Here is a 25,593-nt window from a genome sequence, read left to right on the forward strand (position 1 = left end):
CCAACGAAGTTGATGTTGAAGAACCATTGCTTCAACACTGGTGATCTTTGCTTCTTCCAGTACACAGATATTAGCTCGCCTGTCTTCCCAAGTGATGTGTAATTTTTTTCAGAGACACCATTGATGGAATCTTTTGAGGAGTTGGAGATGGCATTTATAAGTGGTCCATGTTTCACAAGCATACAGTAAGGTTGGTAGTACAATAGCTTTGTAAACATGCATTTTGGTTTCCCTGCGAATGTCCCGGTCCTCAAACTCTCTGCATTTCAATCGGGAGTAAGCCGCACTCGCAGAGCTCAGGCGATGCTGGATTTCAGCATCAATGTTGGCCCTTGTGGAAAGATAACTGCCTAGGTAGGAGAAGTGATCGACATTTTCCAACGTTACACCATTGAGTTGGATTTGTGGTGCTGCAGAGGGGTTATTTTGTACTTGTTGGTGCAGCACTTTGGTTTTTTGGATGTTGAGTGATGGGCCAAGCTTTTTGTAAGCTTCTGCAAAGATATTTAGGATGGTTTGGAGGTCATCCTGTGAGTGTGTGCATCAGCATACTGAAGCTCTATGACGGAAGTCATCAGCATACTGAAGCTCTATGACGGAAGTAACAGTAACCTTACTCTTTGCTTTCAGCCTGCTCAGACTGAAGAGATTTCCATCTGTTTGATATATGATTTCTACTCTGGTGGGGAGTTTCCCTTCGACAAAGTGCATAGCAATGAAAATAATGAATATAGTTGGGGCAATAACACAGCCCTGTTTAACACCTGATCCCACTGTGAATGGTTCACTTTGAGAGTGATGATCTGAAGGGTCAATAGGGAAACCCAGACTGGATGAAGATTAGGGCACTAGATAAGTGGTAAGCAAAACCTTCCCCACTGCACTGTTTTCACAATGAAAATATCCCCAAATCTATTTGCTCCATGAGACAAAATATATACACTCTGTCCCACAGGGTAAACAAATGTGAAGAGTGACAAAATAGCTAAACTGTGGTTAATTGTAACTATGGATAAGGAAAACAAACCAGCTTCAAAAAAAAAGCTTCAAAAAGTATGGTTTGAAATTTGTATGTTTTCACTTGCCATATTTAAGACTGTCTCAGTATAGACAGCACAGCAAGCTGTAGCTAATAAAAAATTAACTTCTCCTTTTAGCTGCATCAGAGGAGGGGAGAACTGTGTAAGTCTAGGAAGAGACTAGGCTTATTCTTGTAACTATGGTTTAGCATTATATCCTGATCAGCATATTTGAAAACTTTAAATGCTGTGCATTTAAGCTACAAACTAGCTTTGGCTCCTCACCGTAAATATTTAAGAACATCCATATCACCCTCCTAGATTGAGCTGTCTGAGGTCAACTTCCCCATCTTTGTACATGCCAAGGTTATTTTCTTACCTGGGAAGTACTGCTAAATCCAGGAGGTTGGCTGTATTCTGTAGAATCAATAATGCTACTGAAAAAATAAAGAAAATAATCTACATAAGGCGTTAAAATATATAGTGCAAGTCATATACATTTTCTCCATGTGCAACTTTAGTAGCCAGAAAAGTCACAGTGTCACCATTTGTCATCAGGGAACATCTCCACTCAGTCTACCGTCTACCTTCTCTACTCTTCTACCTTTCTAGAAGCTAGTAAATGGCATTCCAGTGCATCTCCTCACACTTAAAGAGCAACCATTTGCCTTGAAACTGGGGCTTAAAGCTCACTACAAGCTATCATCACAGTAACGTGAAGCTGCCAGGAAAGCAAACCTTAAGGCGTTTAAAGGGAGGTAGTATTACACCTTGCCAGACATAAGAGGTTGACTTTGTTGCTGATTTTATTGCAGTTCGCTGTACCACACACCTTCCCTTGCACCGCACTCCCCATTCTGCCTTGCTTGAGCATGCCTCCCCTACCACACCATCCACTTTGTATGGAAATCATATGGATTTCTACTTCCTTTCACCATTCTTCTATTCTTCTAATCAATGAAGTGTGATCTTTAATCAAAATGTTGGTCTTCACTGGCAGAAAAGGTGTGGTTAAGGTGGGAAGGAGGGGCAGTTTTGTTATCTAGTTGACTTTCTGAAAGTGCTTACTGATTATTAGAATTGTGTTCAACTGGGGCTGCTTCACTGGTAAATTTGCTGGAGTGAGTTTGGGTGTTTTCCCATTGGAAGCTAAATGTAGGTTTCGGGACTCTGATTACTAGTGACAAGGATCTTCTCTTCAAGGTGGGAACAACAGAGGCCCCAAGACATTTCTTGTTCCATGGTGATGTAAGAGGGAGAGTTTTCCCTTTGGGCAAGTATACGTTTGGGTAATTTGTTGGACTGCAAAAAAAAATGTCTCCCAAGGTTTTTTTCTTCCTCCTGGACAATTCAAATTCCTGGCAAAATGTACTAGCCCCAAAATTTTGGGGAGAAGCACAAAGCGAACTCTAGACAGTTGCTCCAAAGGGAATCAAAACCTTGGGCTGCAAAATATTTCCTATCCCCAAAGGACATAATCCATTCCCATTACTTCTATACAAACTGTATTTCCTTCCAAAAAGACAGAAACATTAGTAAAGCAGATGAGTGTAGACTATGGCAAGGGAAGGAGGGAAGGGGGGAAGATGAGGGCGGGGCAAATTTTGTTTTCGTTTTACGAAGTGTGTTCTATACCAGACATGTCAGCAAACAACAGAGTAGTACCTGTGGGAAGGTGAGGGAGCCTCAAACTGAGGCACAGTGCTGTCCTCACTGACTGGTGAATACAAGCCACTCATTTCCTGCAATATAACCAGATGCAGCACAGTAATTATACAAAGTAAGATTCACACCCCCATTAACAGCAGGCACCTTTAGGAAGATATTACTTAACTCATTATTTTCATTTCAACTCAGCTAGTTTCATAGAACATTCCTAGCATTTTCTGGAGAAGCTAATGCTATTTTCGCTTTTTATGGTGCTAAAGCAGCTAAGCCACACTGAGCTTATCATCAAAGTGCTTTATTCCAAGAGCAGGCTGGTACAATTAGGACCAATATCTTCCATCTGAGCCTCTTAATATCAGCCCAGATGGAGAAAGTCAGCTGCTATCTCTCAAAATGTCCAAACACTTTTATAAGCTTAATGATGAGACAGGAGCTCTGACATAGGATGATGCATTTGAATAAATAGCAAGTTCATTCCAGCATTTCTAAATTAGCTTCTCAAGATAAGTGAAGCCTAACCAGGCAGCCTACCTGAATAGGCAAACAAAACTCTTAAACTGGTAGGGTCAAACTGCAAAGTCCAAAACTAAAACTATGGTTAAAAGGTTATTATATTTTTTGTGGACGGTAACGTCCTAATGTACAGTACTTCTGGAAACTAACTAGACAGGATTACTAAGCTGCTTTTCTCTTACTGGAAGAAATTTAACAAGCACCTGAATATTCACATTTATAGCCTTCCTTCATTCACATCTGCAACAGAATAGGTGGCAGTTCCCTGTAGTCTTACACAGTTACATTACTTACGTAAATATAAGCAATATGTGGGCTCCGCTAATCAAACATGTTTTTCCAACAAAGAGCCCCAATGGTTAGCCTCAGTCCAGTACTTATACATGCTGCAACCACATGGGACCAGGAACTGCCACATCACTGCAATAACTTTCAAAACGGGGCTCTTATTCCAGAAAAAGAGAGGGACAAAGTAAACAGAAGGGGCGAGATCACTATTCCTATCTACTTGAATGCTGCCACTTGGATGCAGCCTTTTCTTTCTGGCACTATCATTTTATGGGCTGAAGGGAAGTTCTTATTGTAGGTATCTGTCTCAAGAGACAATGGGGTCGAAATGCTGTTTTAGCAGCACTGAAGTGACCTGTCTGGGGCTCAAACCTGGGCAGTGTGTATGGAGGTCGTGGGTTGCCCAGACAACAAGACCCCCTTCTCAGCCTTGCTGATGTGGGCCAAAGAAAAACGGAGTAACACATTTGGCACCAGCTTGGCGTACAAGGTGCCACCCAACTGTCTTAGGAAGTTCACTCTGAATTTGTTTAGGTTACTCCTTGGCTTTTTCTTCTCCCGAAGATATCCCACAAGGCAGCAGAGGTGTAGAATCAGAGTCCGAAGTGAAGTATGACCCATAATAATTATTTCTTTTGAGCCTTCTAGGATTATGACGCAACTCCCAATACCTCACAAGCTGAAGCACACAGAAAGCTACACGCAGAGAAATAAATTCTGAATACACTGAAGGTATACATATATTTGAAATGCCCTCTCATCAAGCGGAAACTCAAGCATTCAAGTGAACAAATTAACCAGAAAGCTTAATCTGTTCATTTTCATCATTACTGAAGTAACTGCCATAAACTTAACACAGCAGCTCACAGCAATGCAGACAGTTTAATGGAAATGAAAAACTGCTCAAGTTGCAAACAATGGCTCAGTGCCTCACCTCTACTCGTTTGATATCTTCTTCAAGAACACTCAGTTCCTTCTGGATCTGCTCCAGTTGCTGTGGATGAAAAAAGGGATAAGCAAAATCTAAGCCAATTTGTACTGGAAACACTGACACCAGCATAAAATAAATCATTTTCCTTAAAGAGAAGGAAGCGCAAATGGGTTAGGAAAAAATACTCATCTCAGGTAGTCACTGTGCACAAAGTCCATTATATAAACAAACAAAAATGTCACAGGCAAGAACATTACGTTGCATAGCTTCAGTAATAAAGGGGCCTAACATTATTAAACGTTAATATGTGGTACTCTTAACACCCAAGGTTCTTAAAGTGATTTTAAAAGCAATTATGCTTCACATAATTAGAAAGTCACTGATAACCCACCCAGCACTTGTATTGCTATAGCCTGTAAGATAATAGCAAATAGGCAAAAAAATCCTTTGGAAACAAGTAAAATAATTCAACTTGAACCAAGCTGAATTTAATTTGCCTAGTGATAAACATTCCGTTTATTTGGGAATTGGCAATGCATCAATGTTAACTTTAGGAATTTCAAATCTTTTGAAAGGAGCAGCTAAAATACAACTAGGCATTATATCAAACAACTAGCTTATATCAAAATATGTCACGTCCAAGGCCCACTAAATCCACTGAATAAAAATCAAAACAGACTAATTACTAGTAGAGAAGGGGAGGAGTTATCTAGACACCATCAGTTACCTGAATAGTGGTATCAACCCATACTGCACAGTAGCCATGATACGTAAGATTCAATTGTGACTAGGGCTGCCACCCATTCCTTAAAATGCAGAATCGTCTTGTATTTGAAAGTAAAATGCTAAGCTCTGTATTGATTTAATATGGGATGCAGTTTGTCTCGTATTTGAAGTGATCCTCCCATTCTACATTCCCTCTCCCTCTCTACTCGCTGGCCCTTTAAGGCGTTTCTGCCCTGCCTCTCCTCCTTCCACCATTTTTGTCCTGGCAGAGAAGTCCTAGCTTTCTTTGCCTCATCATCTCCCTGAATCCATTATGTCCCAAGTTCTTCACAAGGATGGGAACATCCCCTCCCCCCACATCCCCAAAAGAAGGACCATTGCATTGAGGAATTCCCCCATCTCTCTTTCCACCAACCACTTTTCCAGCTATGGGACAGCCCACTCTCCCCAAGAAAACAGGTCTCCAAGTTGTCCCTAGTCCTCTGCCTCTTCGTTGTTCCCTGCCTCATTCAGTTCTCTCCCTCTCCTTACACCTCTACTCCCGCATCCCCGAAAAGAAGCTTCTTCCTTGTGACATTCTAACCCCCCCCCCATATTTCAAATACGGTAGCCTCTCCGAGTTTCCCCTACACCTTCAACCTTCAGTCCTCTTTGGTCTCCTTCTCATTTGCTTTCTCTCCCTCATTACCCTGGCCGGCTCCTCAGATCTGTGGAACCTGCCCTGCCTTACCCTTTCCCCCCTTCTTAACCCATCCTGACACCCCACCCCCATTTTCGTTCTTGGGATATATATGTGTGCAGTCAGCACATCCCCAATGGGAAGGGTCTGTTCACTTCCCTACTGACATTGAGCCTCCCCTCTTTGTCTGCCTGCCTTGTGTGCCTCCCCCCACCCTAGCTCTGCTTTTTTTGCTAACTGTGATGTGCCTCTGCAACAGCTTGGGGAGGAAGAGAGCCTGCCAATGCATGCAAAACTCTATCCGTGCAGAGATCGGTGCTTGCTTTACTTTTTTCTCTTGGTAGACATGATGGAATGGCAGAAAGGGTCCTCCTGGGAGGTTTGCAAGAAGGAAAGGGAGTCTCTTCTTTAGGCTGCAAAACTCCCTTGAGTGGTTTTCCCTTCCCTTGTTTTTGCTGCATGTAATGGGCTCCCCCTTTTTAGTGTCCAATAAGCCAGACCCTTTTAATAGGATTAAAGACCAAAGCTGCGAGAAAAAAAGCAAGAAGCGCTGGAGCCAGATTGAGGTTTCCTGCTTGCCCCCCATTTCCAAGCCCCCTACACAGACCCATTTCCCCCTTTCATTGGTTAGCTGTCAGGAGAAGGACAAAGGATTGAGCAGGTTCCTTATCAGCCAGGAATATTTCAAAACTGGGGCACTTTGACTAAAAACAAAACAGCATCATCTTGAAAAAAAGAATCACATTATACTATTTCCAGAGTTGCTCTTACAGCTTTTGGAGTCAGTCCCTCCGCTACAGAGAGAGAGAGAGGCAGACAGACAGAGAACATTCTTGTGAGGCAGCAAAGCTTTTGTGGTCAGAGATTTTAATTGCACCTGCAAACGTTTACAAGCAAGCAGCACTCTCACTCCAGCAGCTAGTCAGTTTTAATGGCAAATCTCAATCAATGGCCGTTAGATTACTACTTTTGTCACAGAAAGATCTTTGCAAAAACGTGGCTGCTGAGAGTTGCCCTCGACACTTACAGGGCAGAGTGTCAATAGTCACCTTCAAAACAATCAATAAAATCTCCAGGTTTTATTATCAGCTTTAGCACCAAACTACCAACATGAGAGATAAGTGTGACCCTCTTCACTATTCGTAGGATATGTTTACCACACTCACACAATGCTTCATGCCACATTGGAATGTTACAACCGATCATCCATTAGCATCATTCACAAAAGGATGTCTGAAGACACATCATGTGGCTTCCAAACCCACAAAGTATAGCATACAATTCCTAACTGTATCACAATTCCAGATCCTGTGTTTATAATACAGACACACATGAGGAAGGAAGGAAGTGCTCCAGCAATATGAAACAGGCCACATAGTGGTTTAGAAAGTAACATTACATTTGAAGGTTCTGGGTAGAATAAAACAAAGTGATAACTTCTTTACCAAAGGACCACTCACCAGAGAATTAAACAAGAAAAACCTTACTCAGTTTGGCACACTGAAAAAAACAAACCAGAATTTACCCCAGACACTCTTGCTCAGAATTTAGAAGTACCACAACAAGATACTTAGTTTTCAAGAAGGTTTTGCAGTGTTTACTTCTTCAGTAAGCACTGTTGCAATCTCGGACCAAGATTCCAAGCCAGAGATCACTCTCTATTACCTGATTCTAACCTAGTTCTCTCCAGATGTTTTTGACTACTGTGCCCATCAAACTAAGTCAGCATGGCTAATGGTCGAGGATAGTGACAGCCATAATTCAAAATATCTGGGGCACCAGTTTGGGAAGACTATTTTATTATTATAAAACTAAAGGTGCTGTGAACACCTGTAACCAGATGGTTTCAATATGCAAAATCAAACAGTGGATGATGATAGTTTTTCTTCATTTTCAAATAGAGGGGTGGGGCACACTGCCTACTTAAATGCCTATGAAATCTTGAAGCAGAAAAACCTAGGATGATGTGAACATCCCAAATAGCATCTCTTCCTATGAGACCTGAATCTACAGTTGAACAAACCCTGGATTAAGTGACACATCACCAGCTTGTCCAGGACATCAAGAGGGGCAGCTTCATAACTGGTAGGACCCACTACTGCTGCCAACAAGGAAAACCGAAGCTATCATCTGTGCAGTAAATGCAATAATGGAAAATCATACCAAATATATGCTTCAAATGATTGTTTCATTTGACCTACTCACACAGTTGTGAAATGTGATGGGTGTACTTACATAGGCACCATATGCTTTCGTTACAAAGTCTATAAAATGTGTTGTTGCCAATAATTCACTGTATGTTCCAGAGTCAAATCTACCCCTGGTTATACGAACACTTTCCAAAAACCATAAAGATTATAAAAGCAACAAAAAGAAAGCTGATCATAAAGCAACTGTAGTTTTGAGCAATCAACTTCAGAGATTTGAATGCCACATTTTTCAAAAGGCAAACAAATGGATGGATGCTTATGGAAATGAGCATTAAACCAGCAAAAATCCCTGCTGCATGCTATTGTGGCTCTTTTCATCTAACTGAGCAGTGAAATTGCTGAAACATTTTTTTTTAAAAAAGGATAATGGAAAATTTACTACTGAAGCTAAAAGCCTACCTTGGGAATACAAGAAATAATCAACTATCTGTGATCTGAATGATTTTTGCCTTTGTCATTTCTCCTCCCCTATAAATCAATCATCCGATACGCATGTGCAAATGACCTAAGCAACAATGTTTGACATGAAAAGTGATTAGCAGGAGCTAACAACGGCACTGGAGAATTCATGTTTTTATTTGTCCACAATTACCACGCAATAACTAGTGACAGCCTCTCTTTCGCTACTTAACATCTTCATTATGTTGATGGAGGACCATCAGTTGAATGGATATATTTAGGAAGATGACAACTCCAGAATGTTCAGTATATGTACGCAGCTAAATAAAGTAGTGCAACACTTCCAGGGTAGCTGCCTTTGTAGATGTTGCCTTTGTCTCCTTTGGGAGGAAGGACATGCTATAAGAAACTTAATGAATCATTTTCAGCTGGCCAAAATATTTTTCATAGTGTCTATACAATAAGCTTCAATTGAGTGAGAAGAGATTATATTGATATGCTCCTAAATTGCCCTGCTCACTTAAAGGGGGGGGGTGCAGGCCTTGACTGAATCAGAGAATTGTAGAGTTGGGAGGGACCCCGAGGGTCATCTAGCCCAACCCCATGCAATATGGAATACCCGCCCTCCTTGGTATCTCCTGAGAGGATTTTAGTCTCTATGTCAACCCAGTTCTTTCTTTTCAGAAGCATCAGAAGAATGTACAGCTTAGGCCTTTCCTATTCACTCCTCTTGGCAATTTTACAGAATGCTACTACCTTATCTTCTGCAGCCTTGGAGTCATTGTACAGAAACTGAGTTCCCCACACCTCCCCCAAAATTATTCTCTTGCTGCCTCACTATTACCAGCTCTCTCTCGACTTCAACTAGACCATGGCACCGATCAACTGGGTACTGCTAAGTGGAAACCTCGCTCTGTTTCCAGGCTTGTTAACACTGCTAACTTTTTAAAGCCACTTGGCTATTTAAAGTTGGGGTATACATTTCAGGAACAAATAAAAACGTATTTCCACTGTCACACACCTTTTTGTTTTCTTATAGCATTTGGGAGATCCTTCCCAAGGGTACCAAGAGACCATTCCAGGAAGTCTTAATGTACCCTGCGGTTACTGCTGGCCAACAAGAAAGTTAAAGTAGCCAACTAATTTTAAATCCAATTTACCATTCATAAGTGGGGTGTTCAGGGACAAGACAAAGACTATTTGCAAAAAAACTACAAGATTTGTGACCAAGAGGAAAGGCTTTTATATACTCAGGGACACAGGAAAAGCAGTATAAAAATAGAAATAGAAATAATAATGATATGATGATGACAACATCTAAAATTAAATAGTCAGTGAGTTTAAGAGTAAATATAGTGTATTTATTCCAGGCTAATCATCATTAGATGCATCACCAATACTGAGGGGCAAGGGCAGAGTAAATCTGAAATCACATGTGCGCAGCCCCATGGCCGTAAATGCACACTCATTTAAGTTGGAAGGACAAATATTCACACTGGCCATGTAGGGTAACTTCCTTTCCCCCCACCTAATAGGCCAACAAGCCTGCTGTAAACGTACTTGCATCCTATGAGATTTAACACTTTTCCCCCATTATAAATCAATTAAAGCAAAACTTCATGTTTTCGCAATACTCCAAACAGATACCATCTCCCCTTGTCCCACATTTTATAAAGATGGGATAAGACCTGCCACAATATTATTGCAGAAAGAAAAAAAAAATTAAATCATCCTAGAATCTATAGTATATGTATGTACACAGTAGCAGGGTTTCCACATTAAGACTTTAAAAAAACTTTGCTAGAAAATAATTTGTAATGCTGCCCAATTCTAGCCCCAGCTGCAATTTGCTCCAAAAAGTTCCTGCAACTGCCAACAACTATGTCCTTGACAGTCTTCTTTCCCAGCATATTAAAAGTTAAGCAAAAGAAACACCCAATTCAAGTTCAAACACAAGAACACAAACCATCCTTCACAGTATGATATGGAGTCTTTCAAATCCATGTGTTTTGAAGATTCTGTTGGAAAGGATTCCCACCCCACACACCTTCTTTATTAACACAATGTGATATGCCAACTCGCATTATTAAAAATAGTGCAATGGAAAAAAAAAGACATCAATAGTAGTAAATCAAGTAGGTTGTGTTAAGTAGGTTACGTTACCTCTCTTTTATTTCTCCTGGCAACCTTCAGGAATTCCATCAAAATCTGTAGCTGGGCAGCGTGGGATTCCTGTAACAGAAGGTTTAGACATAAAAACGGGACTATGTGCCAAATAAAATAAAAAAGTAAATTTCTAAGATACATGCAAATGTTTTCTCTCTCTGGAAATATGCATATACAAGATGCTAAGGTGATACATGACTACAAATGGAAATACGTACAAAAACCTGTACAATAGGAAAGCCTAGCATGTACATTACATGGCAATCTGCATGGGTGGCACCTTGATAATTATGGAATGCCCTCACCTTTCAGATTTCACTGATGCTGACTCTGGTGGATTTACAGCACTAGTTAAAAACCCATTTATTCACCCAGATCTTTTTGTACATTCGTTCGCTGGCAGAAATGGGAACGACTGTCATTACACATCCATGTGATGTTTAGGTTTCAAATATTATTGGTTTTATAGGTAAAAAGTAAAGGACCCCTGGGTGGTTAAGTCCAGTCAAACTTGATTATGGGGTAAGACGCTCATCTCGCTTCAGGGCAAGGGAGCCAGCATTTGTTTGCAGACAAGCTTTCCAGGTCATGTATTATAGAACCAGCTTTGGGAATACAAATACAGGCCATTTTCACTTCACTTACGATCTGAAACCCACTCCAAATTAGATTTTCAGATTCTGCAATAAGGAAAATCTTGGTCGGAGAGAATTTGCTCCACAAAGTAGATCAGTTTTGGCTTAGGGTCTTAATATTCCTAAATCTGGCTCTTTACCTAGTACAAGCATTTTATCTGCACCAGCCCAATATCCTTTATTATCAATGCTATCCTCCCCTTCTAAAAAATATATTTATGCTGCTAAAAGACAATGATACAATTAACACAAAAGATTCTGGAAAATAAGCAGAGTAAATTGTTACTGGAGGCTATATACATACTGTATATATACCAGGATAATTTCTCTGAGGAACTGAGAGTCTAAATGTAGGCATACAGCTATTTGTTCCACTTTATTGCGTTTTTGTCTGAAGACTAAGTTAAGGGAAAAGGTTGTGCAGCTGAAAAATACCGCATCACACTTCCCCAACCCAATTAATTAGATCTGCATTCACTATTGGTTAGGCAAATATTAACCAAGCCTACATATCCCTTTAAAAGTACTCCCCTTTTCAGTGTCTACTTAAACGGGACAAAAATGTTTCCTAAGCAAATTCCAATATTGTTAGTTCATACATTTATGCATATCTGCGCTACATGGTTAGAAGGCACATCATGTAGCAACCAGTACTGAATATAAGCAGCTTTGAGTTTGCTAAATGCTTGGATAGGAGACTTCCTGGTAACTCTCCTAAAAGTGGAATATAAGTGTAATAAATACAATAAATCTGTGCACAACAGGCCTTAAAAATATCTAAAGCTGTATAAACATACAAAAATAAGCCTTTAAAAAGTCCAATAGCTTTTCAAGCCAAGAATTTATGCATATTAGTGCACACTAAGGTCATTAAATCTGTTAAGGTGCATATGTACCCACTCTACACAGCAGTGGAATAGGAGGAGCGGGGAGGGAAAGTAGTGTCCTTTCAAAAAAGAAAAAATGATTTTGATGTTAGTTGTTGAAATCCATCTGTCTTGAGCAGGCACAGGCAAACTCGGCCCTCCAGATATTTTGGCACTACAACTCCCATCATTCCTGACCACTGGGCCTGTTAGCTTGGGATGATGGGAGTTGTAGTCCCAAAAATATCTGGAGGGCCGAGTTTGCCTATGCCTGGTCTTGAGAGACAATGGAGTGCACCTCCAGGGGTGAAGTCAAATAGCTGCATTAAAAGCACCAAAGAGTCCTCCCTGGGGGGCAAGCCAGGGCAGTGTGTATGGAGGTCCTATACTGCCCAAACGACAAGACCCCCCCCCTCGTCCTGGTTGACGTGGTCCAAAGGAAAGCAGAGCAATATGCTTGGCTGCAGTAGTTGCAGGAAGGAGGTGTACAGTGTGCCAGCCAACTGTCTTAGGGACTGATGTTAATGTAGTGGAAGATAAAAGTGAAAAGGTGTGAAAATGGCTGTGAAAAGGTGAAAAAAGCAAGAATAGAGGCTTTGTTGACCTTTTTTTCCATCAGAATCATCAGCTTCATTTAATCCAGGACTAAACCCAGAAATCTGAATGTAGCCCAGCAATTTTGCATCCTGGTCCACCAGATATTAACAAACCCAAGCAAACAACAGGTTTATCATATTTCTTGTAGCTGGCCAATGGCTCTCTTGAGGGCACTGCTTTACATGGTGGGTTACAAGTAGTGCAAGCTTGATTTGTTACACCATGTTGGGCTGGGTGTTATCTGCTTTTCAACACTGTGAAACATCACAATATGGTAGGGCATCACAATGTCGGAAAGAAGGCGAGGAGAAAGACGGCAGTTGCCAGCCATGGAAACAATTAGCATCACTGTGTGCAGCTTCTGTCTCTTTCAAAACTGCTGCCCATGTGCCCATGCTAAGGCAACTGAGGCAGGCCCATGGGGTGGGGTGGGGGTGGGGAGAAAGAGTCAGTCTGCTCACCCCATGTACGCGCCAAAGGGTGGGGCTTGATCAGCTGAGAAGCGGGGGGTTAAGTAAGTCTGCTTCTCAGTCGATCAAGCCCACAGCATCCAGCTCAGGCAAGCTGGAGTGGGAGCTTTGTTAAACCGCTCGCTGAGGCACGGGCAGCCACAGGCCCTCAGTGAAGCAGTTTAAAGAAGCTGCCTGCCTGCACAGTCCCTCTGTGGTATGAGGGCCAGAGTGCATTGGTAGCTTCACCCAGCTCTTATTGCAGGCAAAGCAGCCTCACTCCTGAGTCCCTCCATCACATCAAGAAGAACTTTCTGTTCCACAGTGGAATGGACTCACTAAGAAGGCGACGGACTCCCCTTCCTTGGAGGTTTTTAAGCAGAGAATGGATGGCCATCTGTAATGGATGCTTTAGTTGAGATTCATGCATTGCAGGGAGTTGGACTAGATGACCCTGAGTGTACCTTCCAACTCTACAATTCTATTATAACTCACCACAAGTTACCATGTAACTGGCATTTACAAGCTTTCCTACTTGTATTAAGATGGCTAAGCAACAATGCTAAGCAACCGCCAGGAAGTCACCTTTGTACTGTACAGTGGAACCTTGGTTCTCGAACTTCATCCATTACAGAAGTCCGTCCGACTCCCGAAACTGTTTGAAAACCAAGGCGCGGCTTCCAATTGCCTACAGGAGCTTTCTGCACTCAAGCACAAGCTGCGTTGGATGTTCGGCTTCCAAAAAGCATTCGAAAACCGGAATTTTATTATTTATACCCCGGGCACCTGGCTGGGTTTCCCCAGTAAGTTTTCCCCACTTACTTCCGGGTTTTCAGCATTTGGGAGCCGATTTGCTCGTCAACTAAGCCGTCCGAGAACCAAGGAATGACTGTATTAGAATTTCACCAGACAAAAAGTAATGCTTCTTAATGTATTTATTAACAGAGAGAAGGGGGAAAGCTTACTGCTTCCAGCTGTTTTTTCTTCTGGACCAGGAGTTCCAACATTAAGTTAACATTTGCCAAATCAAGGTTATCTTGATCTGTTCCCAGCAAATCTTGAAATATCTGCCACCTGTGGCCATTCTAAAAGCAAGAAAACAAACAGACATACCATCAGGTTATATGTTGGTGAAAACAGGCAAATAAATGTTGCAGCAATTTATAGATTACAGACATGCCCCACTGTATAAAGAGAATGCATTTCTCACAAAAAAGCTTCACCCATCTTAAGTGCTGTCCACCCCACTGTACACTATTCCACAGCTTCCATCTAGCCCTCAGGAGAGACAATAGGTAAGGAACAGAATGCCCCACTGAATGAGCAAAACACTGCATATAGTTATTTGGATCCAAACCTTGGAGTTGTACAGTGGAAACTTAGGTACAGATTTCAGGGGAAACATTTAAGTACACTAGCTTTGGGCAAGTCGATGTCTTAATAATAATTCTTAAAAGAAATATAGAGCCCTATTTTCCAGGGTAAGGTTTAATTGAAAAAAACTGTGAATCATTTTACTATAAGCATGAAGAATGAACTTTTTAGCATTTCTGCTCAAAACTGTATGGGGCAGCTGCATATTCCTAGATCCTCAGGGTCCCTCCCAACTCTATATTAGTCTAGGATTGTAGTTATATAAGCTAATTACACACGGTACGCTACATCTGAAAACCTATGACTATTTACACACATTCTGATCTCCACTCAAATCCAAGCCCCCATACACAACAGAAAAAGCTGAATATGTATATTGGAACTGCATAACTGATTCCTAGAATATAAAAACCTATCACAAAATCTAAAGTAATAATAAAATTTAATTTTAAAGAATATTTTTGTTCCATTTTTCATCTCCACGTCCATCTCTCATAGTTTCCTACCAGGATGACCTGTGGTTTTAAGCAACAAATCTGAACAAACAGTACCCGTAACTAAAATTATTACCCAGAAGAAAAATGAGAGTAAGAAATTTGGACATACGGTGCTACTCACTGAATGGTCCAGTTTGAATCTCTTTTCCTCAAATCTTTGCTTTTGTTTAAGGATAAGTTCATTCACTAAACAAAAGGAAAATAAATAAACAGTGAATTTTTACATGTGTGTGTGTGTACTGTCTTGAAGCATGTTTACTAGGAAATTAGTCTTAGTAGGCAAATCAAACAAAGGAATCTTTCCAACCTCTCAGTTTTACTCATTTAATGTGACTGAATTAAAATCATTTCACAACTTTTTCTATAGTTTGTCTATTTTGTTTACACAGTAACATTGCAAAACACATGGTTTAAGTATGTGTAAATAAATTGCTGATAAAGCCACACATTATGAAATAAAATATTGAACAGCTGAAAACGAGGTAATTTTGGACAGCTAGGCTATAAAGGGAACAGTTAAAGGCAACCACATACAATCAGTTTTTAAGAAACTGCACTGGCTGGCAATACATTTCCGGTCCAAATTAAAGGTATTGGTTAAGACTTACAAAGCCCTGGACAACTGGGCTGACGTAGTGTCTCTCCCTGCATTGTGCTTGAGCGTTGTAATCTTTTGGGGAGGCCCTTCTCAACTATCTCACCTTTGGGATTTACACACCCTCCTGTGGAATATCTTCCCATCTGAGATCCACCTGATGCCAACTTTGTTTGCGTTTCAGCACTGAGACCTAGTTATTTTCTCAGGCTTTGGGGAACTGTTGATCTTACAGATTAATACTACAGCAATGTGTTTTAAAATTATTTACTGTTTTTATCTGCTGCTTATTTTTAATTAGAATTACTCTTAGATATATGTGTACTCTACCCTGAGATCATCTGATGTAGGCTTTAAATATTTAAATAAATAGTCTTTAAATATTTAAATAAATAAGATCTGAATAATTAAAACAAACACTTTAACCTATGTTCTCTCCAGAATTTCACTCCATGTGTAGTTTGTTTACACATGCAAAGTAATAAAAACCACCAACACCACTTAATTTTTTCATAGCAAGGGACCTTCCCGTTGAGCACAAAAAATGTTATGCAGTAAATGAGTCTTGCCTACAGCACAGGGTCAAGAACATTCACATTTAGATATTCCCAGCTGGTTACTACACTTTCTCAAACAGGTCAGTACCTTAGATTTCCTAGAGCAAAATATATACAAATCTAGTGAGAGAAAAACACAATAATCCAGACCTCTTGGGAAGGTATATATTTTTGTTTAAAACAGAATGAGCAAAGTAGAAGAACACAGTATTTAAGTACCAAGCATTTGGCAAGCGGGGAAGGGGGGAGGAGAGGAAAGCACATGTTATACACTGGAGTACAGGCACCCCCCTACTTATGTGCAGAAGTGAAAATGCATAAAGTGGGGAGCACTCCATTTAAATAGGGAGTGGGGGAGGGAGAGACAGAGCTTACCCTGGAAATCACTTGGGGCTACTACCCAGCTTGCCCTGAGACTACCTTTCTGGGTGGCCACAGGGGGCAAGAACCAAGAAGGGCGCTAGCAGAACTGCTGCCAGGATGGGAGCCTCCTGCCCAGTGCTGGCTGATCAAAGGCCACCTCCCCTAGCTCAGGCAGCAGCCCCAAGCAAGGGAAAGTCTATCTATCTATTTTAAACAAGATCACACGCTAGTGGGATGTGCATAAGTCGGGGAGGTATGCCTGTAATCCAGGCATAGGCAAACTCCAGCCCTCCAGATGTTTGGGACTACAATTCCCATCACACCTAGCTAACAGGACCAGTGGTCAGGGATGATGGGAATTGTAGTCCCAAACATCTGGAGGGCTGGAGTTTGCCTATGCCTGCTGTAATCAAATGTAGGCATTTCACTGCACAATGTAACTCACTTACATAAGGCTAATTCTCTCACTGATCTAGATATAATACAATGGGGTATACAGTGCACTGTTAAATTTCCAGGGGAATACATTTTGGGACAAAGAAGTGGGGAGAAGGTTAGAATCATCTTCAAGGAAACCCCCAACCCGCTATCTTTTTACATGCCAGTTCACTGCCAAAGCACCATTTGTTTCCAATTAACCCCTTAGTAGTAGTGATATTTTCACACAACAATTTAGATCATCTGACATTACTGATACTGGAGAAAGGGTTACCTATATGAAACCTAAAGCGGCACCTGAGCACTATCTAGTGGGGACATTAAAGTACTGGAGCTCACACTTGAGCATAATAATAATAATAATAATAATAATAATAATAATAATAATAATAATTTATTTATACCCCGCCCATCTGGCTGGGTTTCCCCAGCCACTCTGGGCGGCTTCCAACTGAATATTAAAAACAATACAGCATTGACATTAAAAACTTCCTTAAAGAGGGCTTCCTTCAGTTGTCTTTTAAAAGTAAAATAGTTGTTTATTGCCTTGACATCTGCTGGAAGGGCGTTCCACAGGGGCAGGCACCACTACCGAGAAGGCCCTCTGCCTGGTTCCCTGTAACCTTACTTCTCGCAATGAGGGAACCACCAGAAGGCCCTTGGCGCTGGATCTCAGTGTCTGGGCAGAACGATGGGGGTGGAGACGCCCCTTCAGGTATACAGGACCGAGGCCGTTTAGGGCTTTAAAGGTCAGCACCAACACTTTGAATTGTGCTCGGAAACGTACTGGGAGCCAATGCAGATCTCTCAGAACCGGTGTTATGTGGTCCCGGCAGCCACTCCCAGTCACCAGTCTAGCTGCCACATTCTGGATTAACTGCAGTTTCCGGGTCACCTTCAAAGGTAGCCCCACGTAGAGTGCATTGCAGTAGTCCAAGCGGGAGATAACCACAGCATGCACCACTCTGGCGAGACAGTCCGTGGGCAGGTAGGGTCATCACTGTCAGGTATTAGGCAGCAGAGCTGGCAGCTAAAGACACATTTTGGGGTGGTGGAAAGTCAGTAAAATAGGCAGGCATATTTTCCTGGAGGAGAAAGTGCTTGTGCAAGCCACCTACATCCTTGATTCTGCTTGGTGCTAACTTGTGTGTTATGCTATCTTGGCACGGCAAATATGCACCCAAGGTTCATTCTCCACTACAAGGAATCTTGTATTAAATTATTGTAAAGTATCCCTGCACAGAATGCTCTTACTCTGTATTAGATTAACAAGACAGGAGTGCATAGTAAGGACAGTTTGATAAATGTGGCACACACAAGGACTCAGGGGCAGCACAAGTTACAATAGCCTAGTAAAGAAGTGATCTAAAGAAGGAACACAGCAGGTTGATAGAAGGACAATGAGATATTCCATCATGACAGATGGTGTTGTGGAAGTAAGAAGCAGAACACAAGAAATAACAGCAGTGCAGCAGTTCTGAAAGAGCTTAAAATGCTTTCCAGTTTGCATCTCTAACTCACACACACACACGCGCGCGCACACACACACACACACACACACACACACATATCCCAACCAGAGATCTAAAGTCTGTTGCTCCGCAGTAACAAAAATTACGCATACTTGCTATATTCCAAATGTTTCCCTCATCTATGGCAAAATCCAGTATAAAACCTAGCTTACTAAGCAAACCTAGCTAGATAATACCTAGCGAGGGTTACAACAACTTCAAATTCAATGTCAAAAACATTTTTCAAAACATACTTTCCAAATATGCCATCCTTGACACAAGGGTAATTTATCTATTTTGCACAACACTATATCCAGGTTCTTTATTACAGCAACATTCCATTCTCTATCCATCATGCCCATAAGAATTAAGCCAAATCCAGTAAACAAAGTGTGCTCTAAGCACTTTTTCAGTATGTCAGACAACATGCTGCTTGAATAGAAAATATATTAAAGCACAACCTGCTTACAGACTGCATTCTATGAAACATTGGGTGGTATCAACTGAGTTTAACTCAGAGACCCAACTGAAATTAATGGATCTAACTTAGTCATGTCCATTAATTTCAGTGAGTCTACTCTGAGTAAAATCTGGCTGAATGCCACCCAAATTCTGTAAAGTTAGCAAAATGATGTTTAGAAAAATAAGGAGCAAACAGATGATACAAGATCTGCTCATTAAAACCCAAGTTGGAATATAATAATTCAATGCTGCAACACCAACAAATCCTAAAACTTACCTAAAAAGTTGGGGTAAAGATGGTCAATGTTATCTACAACATAATTACATTTGGGACATCTGTTGTTGTCTTCCAGGCTTTGATGAATACATTTATAGCTGTTGAAGGGAAAACGAACCAGAACCATGAGAAAGAAAATACAGCAAGCAAGAGTATGTGTACAACTGGGTATGTTGTGCCACGTTCTTTTATCCCTTGCTTTCTACTTGCATAGTATACCATAAATATTGCAGAAGTAGGCCTATGGCCTAGGTGGCTTCAGGTAAAAGACCAACCAAGACCGTCAAGTAGATAAAACATTTTGGATAGTACTGAAAGCCACCAAGAGATCAAGCAGAACCAATACCTTCTTCACAAAATAGGTCATTACAGGGTAACCAAAACTGGACCTGAACCCTGATTAAAATGGCTCTAGACTATCAGTTTTACCCAAGAGAGCCTGGAGTAGGTAAGTGACTACCCACTCAAGACGCTTGTCGATAAAGGCATCACCTGCAACTGGCCTATACTTGTTAAATCTCCTGGTCCAAGATGGAGCAGAATAATCTTAATGATTCATCTCTCAGCAGGCCTAGGACCACTCCCACTCTCAGAAAGGCATTTAATTACCACCTTGGCCCAGTCAGCAGTTATCATCAATAGCCTGGGGCATGTCAAAATCACATCTGAGAACACCTCAGATCAGGTAGGAAGACTGCTAGTCAGCAAGGCAGGTGGTACCTCAACACTACCTGTAATGTGCCCCATTCATCCAACAGCAACCATGTGCAAGTATTTTGATCAAGTGCTCAGAGATCACGGAAGGAAGATGAGTAAAAGTAGTTTAAAAACATTCTTGCAAGCCTATATTGGGATGACAGGTATAATTTATGCAATCTCTTTAACCAGATTTTTAGAAGAATTTTGTTACTTTATAATATAATCCTAATATATCTAATTTGCTTCAATCCCCAATTTGTTTACTGATTGTGAATCCCCAATATGTTTACTGATTCAAAGTTTATTTATTATGAAGGTCCATAAACTTTTAGGAACTACCAAGTGATATCCATTTTATATTTTGGATAATGACTGTAAGCATTTGCATGGTGATTATCTTGGACACAGACATGGGAGCACTTCTGTGAGTTTCACCATTTTCCCCTGCACTATGCAACACCCCAACTGACTTATGCTTTAAAATGCCCTATGCAGAGAAGATTATACATGCAAGCCCTTCATTTCAGGCTAATATTAAGAGCAGCCCAAGTCTCTCCCCATCATGGTTACATGGACTGGGAAGCTGCTACATAGATCAGTGATCTTATGGTAAAAAACACCACTTCAGATATTATACAATAGATGACATTCCCCAATGCAGATTAACAAGTTTTGTGTACGAAATTAACTAGGAAAATACTCTAAAAGCAGGTTCCAGTACAGTCTTCAGGATCTATCTCTAGGAAGTATCCATGAAAATGTTCATTCAGACAATGTCATTCTGTGCCACTTGCTCAAAAGCCACCCCAGCCACAGGGTGCATCCAATAATCCAACCCCAGCCCACAACACTTAATTTTATAAATAAATTTATCATGCTATGCAGTTTGGTCAACAAATCTTACCAAAAGCTGTGACCACATTTTGTCATGTAAGCTTCTTCAATCATATCAAAGCAGATGGGGCTGGAACAAAGAGGGGAAAGGTGTGTAAGTAGTGCATCACATAAGTTAAACAGGCAACCTTTCCATTTACTGGAGAGGGGGGAGAAAAGAGGGAGAGAATGAACAGCACCTAAGGAACATTAAACAAATACAGTACCAACAGACACTGGCCTGGTTAAGCATAGTTAATGATGGTTTAATGGGAATAAGGAGCACACTAGTGCACAATGGTGAAATCGCAGACACTTTGCTGTTCCTACCCAGCGCTCCTGCCACATAAAGAAGGAAACTAGTCAAAGTCTGGATTTCTGTTGCATCAGAATCTGGGTTCGTTTCTCACTATGGCTTGCTTCCTTCCAGACACATAAGCAGCAGCAAGGGAGAAGAAGAGGAGGATTAAAGCACCACAATTTATTTTGAACTATGGTTTAATGTGGTGTGCAAACCAGCCCATTGTTAAAGCCTATATCAATTTATTTGGAAACCATTGAACTGTGCTGAAACCAACCAGCTGATTCAAATAATCTCATGTACAACAACTTTAAAAACCTTCCCAAAAAATGGCATAAAAGCAGTAAATGCAATAGTTCCACCTAAAGTATTCTGCTTAAATATGTTGAGATGTAAGATATATCTGGAATAATATCTGAAATTACATAAATCAAAAGGCACCCTTCATTGGGAATTGAACTTCAAAAAGATAAAGTGGCAGAATTAGCAAAATATCTTCAGTACTTCCTAGGCATTTTCTTCTCAAATTCACTTTGCCTCAACAACAATCTTTTCATCCTCCAAAGTGGCACTCTAGAACTGGAATATGACTGCCACTCTCTCTGTGATGGCTCCAGTAAGTCATATCACAGCTTTACCATCCCTGCCTGCCTCCTGCCTTCTAGCAGTCTGCAAGAGGTGCCAGCTGCTCCAATACCCAAATCTCTTCCACTGTTGCCACCTGCCTTCTTACAGGCCAAAGTTGGCTTAGCAACTTTCGATGAGGGATTTTGTCAAAAGCTGTATGAAATCCCAAGTATAAAATGTTTATCAAATTGCCTTATCTACATACATGAGTGTGATCCTTCTAGAATATTTCACATCTTCTTTAACAGTGTTGAGAAGGAGAGCCCACAACTAAATCTCAAGCCTCACAAGTTAGGAAAGGTCAAAAGGGTGCATCAATCTCTTTTAGTGTATCAATCCTCAAAGTAGAAACAAAATGTTCACAGTATTTGTCCTAAGAACTCTAGAATGAAACTCAAGACTCCAGATCATTTTTGGTTAAAAGCCAGATTCAACAACAACAAACAGTATTTGAACTAAAACTGCATAGATTATTTTCCTCTATAGAAGGGACAGCAAAAAACTGCCCACCCCCAAGATAAACAAGTATTTCTAAGACAAAGGTAGCAGTCACTTCGGTTTTTATACTGTCTTAAGAGAAAGTAAGCATGGAAATCCAAGCAATCTTTTGCTTCACCCTGCCCTGTATCTTAAAGAAACTTACTGAATTCCACACTGCATCTTCTGCCAGGACAGACTGTAGCCCTAGGCTACAGTCCTGCCAGTGCCATATAAAATATAACCTTACAGTCAACATTACCTAGGTCTATTTCACTGACTACACAATGTTTTCTGAATGTGTTAATAAGGCTTCAGTTTTAGCTAAGTAAATTTTTAGCTAAAGAGATTCTGACAGATCTTCTCTTACTGGTTTTATCCTTATGCATGAAAATGGAAGCCTATGATCTACTTCTCCAAGAGCTGGGTGGACAGAGAACAGAAGCTGGCAGGGTTGTAACTGGTATTAATTTTTTATAAATATTTTTTATTCAAATATTTACAAAATAGTGTTTGTTATTAAGGAATTTATCTGTATAACAAGAAATAGAGTCACCATAAACTGTTGTACATCCTAAAGTCTTTCCAAACAGTCTTCCGAAATCACCATGTTTCAGTGGAGGAATTGTAGTGCGGCTCAATTTATTCACATAAGAAATAAAAGAATACAGTATATTGTCAAATCCATCTTCTACTTTTTACCATTCAAAGTCTTTTATCTACCTGTTACTGTATTTTTCGCCCTATAGGACGCACTTTTCCCCCTCCAAAAATGAACCGACCCCTCTGCTCTCCAGGCTTCACGGACCTCTCCGCAAGCAGCGGGAGCCAGCGCTGGGCTCCCACGGCTTGCAGAGAGCTGCCTGTCTGGGGGCTGGGGTTGGGGGAAGCTCGGGCTTCCCCAGCCCCGTGCCTGGCGGGGGGAAAATAATTTTTCCCCTTTATTTCCCCCCAAAAAAAACAAGGTGCGCCTTATGGGACGGTGCGTCCTATAGGGCGAAAAATACGGTAATTCCTCAGCTGGGGAAATTTGCCAAAAAAATACCATCTGTATCATCTGAAATTACCATAGTTAACCCTAGGACATTTTTTGAGTGTTTAGCGATCAGTTGGTGAGCCACCACTCATTTGAAAACCTTGTGAGGTAACAGACATAACAACCCAAGCTGAGGAGCGCAAAGAAGGTTTTGATTAAAATCTTGCCAGTTTCCTCAAATCCTTTTTGCCAAAATTAGCTATAGAGCAACACCACAAGCTACTTGTGCATTACAGTCTTTCCAACTTTCCAACAGCAGACCTGTCTTTTTCAAATCTGGGGCATACCTGAGTCACCTACATAGGAGAGATGAGTTCAAGGGTGCTGAACTTTTCCCTTACCTGGTTGCAATCACAGCCATAACTACAAGCAAATAAACTGTACAGAACACAGCAGATTTTGCTTTTAGGAGAACATGTAAGAACTCTGCTAAAACATAAGGTACTAAATCCCCAGTTCAAACCTCTCCTCAGCCATGAACACATAAAGGCAACATGCCCCTATCCCTGCGCATTAAGGAAAAAACAGCTCTGGTTGCATTTGGAACAAAGGCCTACCTGGTCCCATCCTCAAAGCTCAATTCAACACAATTCAACACCTCACGGGGCTGTTATAGAGATTCTGTGCATTTGGTCACTTTCTCCTGAGGGCTCAGCCCTCCACACGCGCTCATGTGAAGAAGGCTTCCTTCCAATAACCTTCCACAGCAATCCCTCTGCAAGATAGGGACTGGTGACGGAGGCACACTTTGAAGGCTTGGGAGATGAGTGTGAGGCTCTTAACCTCAGGGTTGCGGGTTCGATTCCCACCTTGGGCAGGTGGTTGGACTAGGTGGCCCTCGTGGTGCCTTCCAGCTCTACAATTCCACGAGTTTATGCTCTGCATCAGTGTGCACGTGTGCAGCCACTGTTGTTGTTATTACTAGCATCCGAATCAAGTCGTTTTCTGACGGTCAGTGGCCAGTACCAAAACAAAACACCAGTTGGAGACTTTGAAAGCTCAACACAAAACAGAATAATATAAAGACACCACGACATGGAAGAGCCGTTCTGGGTGGGCATTTATTTACCTGTCAGAAAGGAAACCCTTCTGGCCTGGGAGCGTCGCTGCTAATGGGGATTTCTCGGATCTCCCCGTGGCGGCTTCTCGCCCTCCCTCCCTCCGCGCCCAACTCACCACACGAAGTCGTTGCTCTTGTCTTCGTAGGAGTTCAGGAGGCCGTTGCAGAGCGGGGTGAGCAGCGGCCTCTTCCTGCTGCCACTCGCGCCGCCCGCCGCCGCGCCGCTCCCCGAGGCCCCGGCCCGGGCCGCCCCGGCCAGCCGCGAAAGCCCCCCGCCGGAGGAGGAGGAGCCGGAGACCACGGCGGCCACCAGCACAGGCCGCGCGGGGGCCCCCAGCCCCGCCGGGGCGCAGGCGGAGGACGAGGAGGAGCCCGGCGCCGCCGCCGAGGAGGCCGCCGCGGAGGCCGAGGTGGTGACGGAGGAGGCTGCGGAGGAAGAGGAAGGTCCCGGGGGGGCCGCCGCCGCGGCGCCAGGCCCCGGCGCGGGAGTCGAGTGCTGCTGCTGCTGCTGGGGCGGCGGCGGCGGAGGCGGCTGCCGGCTCCCTGACATCCCGAGGCCTGTTGGGCTCGACGGGTCGCCCGCCCGGTTCAGTCAGCGCATCATTTCCCCTCAGCACGGGCGACTGTCTACGGGGAGGGAGGGGACAATAAAGTTTCAACAACGAAAATAAAAACTCTCGCTCGGCGACGCCGCCGACGCCTTCCCTCCGCCCCTTCCACTCCGTGTGCGGGAACCTGATTGGTTCCCGCGGGCCGCCTCCCCTTCCTACCCAGAGATGGAGGGGGAGAGGGATGCGGGAGAGGAATCTGATTGGTTCCTGGACGCCTCCCCTCCCGGGAAAAGAGGAGGCGGGGAAACCACCTCGTTGTTGAAACTTTATTAACAAGCGCCCGTCGGTTGACAAAAAGCATTCTACCACCGAGATGAACGTCGCCAGGCGGCTTGCGTTGGGTTTTTTCCCCTTCCTGTCAGAACGCGCAAGGCAACGCGCCTGCGCACAAGGTGCGAAAGGCTGGGTAGCCTAGCAACCGGAGCGGGCCTACCAAACCACCCGCCTCTGCTGGAGTTGGTTAAGCCCCCGACTGACCCCGAAGAAAAGCGGCGCTGCTGCAGGAATCTCAACCCCATCGCTAGATGCAATAGCTTCAGCTGCATCCGTACGAGTCTCGCTGACTCTGTTTCGGAAGCTCTGTGTGTGGATCATTCTGTTTCATTTCTACCCCGCTTTCCCCCCTGATAGGACGGGACTTCCAGATTTTTTTTAAAAAGAGAGGGGGGAAAATAATTGCTTAAAACATA

General features: G+C 42.4%; 1 protein-coding gene across 3 annotated transcripts in view; it reads right to left on the minus strand.

The window, feature by feature from the left end:
• The window catches only part of COP1 (COP1 E3 ubiquitin ligase), a 114,274-nt gene extending 89,288 nt beyond the window's left edge, over positions 1–24,986 (minus strand). The window contains exons 1-9 of one of the 3 annotated variants that reach the window (XM_082229070.1): positions 24,410–24,986; positions 20,824–20,883; positions 19,221–19,318; positions 15,127–15,203; positions 14,112–14,231; positions 10,597–10,665; positions 4,423–4,482; positions 2,685–2,761; positions 1,399–1,453 (exon numbers count right to left, since the gene is read on the minus strand). In XM_082229070.1, the coding sequence (XP_082085196.1) occupies positions 1,399–1,453; positions 2,685–2,761; positions 4,423–4,482; positions 10,597–10,665; positions 14,112–14,231; positions 15,127–15,203; positions 19,221–19,318; positions 20,824–20,883; positions 24,410–24,843 (1,050 nt within the window). In that variant the 5' untranslated portion in view covers positions 24,844–24,986. Of the gene's footprint in view, positions 1–1,398; positions 1,457–2,684; positions 2,762–4,422; positions 4,483–10,596; positions 10,666–14,111; positions 14,232–15,126; positions 15,204–19,220; positions 19,319–20,823; positions 20,884–24,409 lie in introns of all 3 variants that reach the window. The other 2 variants (XM_082229069.1, XM_082229071.1) reach the window with 2 other exon arrangements.
• Between the last annotated feature and the right edge of the window lie 607 nt (positions 24,987–25,593).

The sequence above is a fragment of the Podarcis vaucheri genome, assembly GCF_965113315.1.
Source record: "Podarcis vaucheri genome assembly, chromosome: 6".
NCBI classification, from domain to species: Eukaryota; Metazoa; Chordata; class Lepidosauria; order Squamata; family Lacertidae; genus Podarcis; species Podarcis vaucheri.